General features: G+C 40.3%; 1 protein-coding gene across 1 annotated transcript; it reads left to right on the top strand.

Moving 5' to 3' along the window:
* Positions 1-430: 430 nt before the first annotated feature.
* On the top strand, positions 431-1029 carry LOC139854480 (uncharacterized). Its single transcript, XM_071843783.1, has 2 exons — positions 431-870; positions 981-1029. The coding sequence occupies exons 1-2, from the start codon at positions 431-433 to the stop codon at positions 1027-1029; spliced, it is 489 nt and encodes a 162-aa protein (XP_071699884.1).
* The last annotated feature ends 648 nt before the right edge of the window (positions 1030-1677 follow it).

The raw sequence follows: 1677 nt of genomic DNA, 5'->3' as shown, positions 1-1677 counted from the left end.
TGTTTGGTCCAGTGAAGCAGAAACCGCGTTTCAAGAGATGAAAAAGTTGTTGAAAACTTTGCCTACACTAACAGCGCCAATTCAGGGCGAAATTCTTTATCTTTATATCTCAGTGGCAAACGAAGCTTTCGGTTCAGTTTTGATCGTGGAAAGGAACAAAATACAAAAGCCGGTGTATTTTGTTAGTAAAGCTCTTACGGGAAGTGAAATAAACTATGTGCCTATTGAAAAGTTTGTGTATGCGCTTATTTTAACAACACGAAGGCTACGAAGGTATTTTCAAGGGCATCCAGTGCATGTATTAACTAATATGCCAATCAAGCAAGTCTTAACCAAACCAGAGATATCTGGTAGACTCGCATTCTGAGCAGTAGAATTAGGTGCTTATCAAATATCATATTTTCCGCGTATTGCTGAAAAAGGTCAGGTTATGGCGGATTATCTCGCTGAACTGTCTGGCGAGTTAGAGGTGATTAATGAGCGAACCGCGCTAAAACCATTACCTGGTGAAACTTGGGATTTGTTTACTGATGGCACTTCGTGCGCAGAAGGTGCAGGCGCGTGTTTAGTTTTGGCAAGCCCATGTGGTGAGGAGCATACATATGCATTGCGGTTTAATTTTGATGTGACAAATAATGAGGCCGAATATGAAGCATTGATCGCAGGCTTAAATATTGCGAGAAAAATGAATATTGTTAATCTGCGTGTCTTTACAGATTCACAGTTAGTAGCGAATCAGTTTAATGGATCTTTTGAAGCACACGATCCCTCTATACAGAAATACTTGCAACTACTGAAAGAAATGGCAGCGCGATTTGAGCGTTTCGAACTTGCACAAGTGCCAAGAAACCAAAACAAAAAGGCGGATGCGTTGAACAAATTGGCTGCTTTAACGTTCTCGCACTTTCAAAAACAAGTATGGGTTGAGGAATTACCAAGTAAATCAATAGATAGTGACTTAATGGTTGCATCTGTTATAGAAGAACAGCCAAACTAGATGAACCCAATTCGACAATATATCCGCAGTGATATTCTGCCAGATGATAGTCGCGAAGCTCGTTTAGTAAGAGGGTGAGCGCCGATGTATATCATTCAAGATGATATCTTATATCGCAAATCATATTGCGGACCAATGATTCGTTGTGTTGGCCCAATCGAGGCAGAAATGATTATAGAAGAAGTGCATAATGGTACTTGTGCACTGCATTCAGGCTACAAAACTATTGCCACAAAAAATTATGCGAATGGGATACTTTTGGCCATCCCTATACCACGATGTAGCGAAAATTGTTAAACGCTGTAAAAATTGCCAAAGGCATGCTCCACAGAATAGAATGCCGCGGCATGATATGATTCCTGTTAGTTCACCATGGCCGTTTAATAAATGGGCTATTGACATTGTAGGGCCATTTCCTGCAGGGCCTGGCAATGTTAAATTTCTAATTGTCATAATCGATTACTTTACCAAATGGGTTGAAACTAAGACGGTTCGCACTATTACTGGTGTACAAGTGCGAAATTTTGTATGGGAATACATTGTTTGCCGATTTGGCATTCCGCGAGAATTGGTTAGCGATAATGGTGCTCAAATAGTGAAAGATCCTTTTAAGACATTGAGCACTAATTTAAATATCGTACAAAAGTTTACGTCAGTGGCGCATCCACAAGCTAATGGTT

This window comes from Rutidosis leptorrhynchoides, chromosome 6 (genome assembly GCF_046630445.1).
Source record: "Rutidosis leptorrhynchoides isolate AG116_Rl617_1_P2 chromosome 6, CSIRO_AGI_Rlap_v1, whole genome shotgun sequence".
Taxonomy (NCBI): Eukaryota; Viridiplantae; Streptophyta; class Magnoliopsida; order Asterales; family Asteraceae; genus Rutidosis; species Rutidosis leptorrhynchoides.
This window is presented reverse-complemented; position numbering and strand designations above follow the sequence as displayed.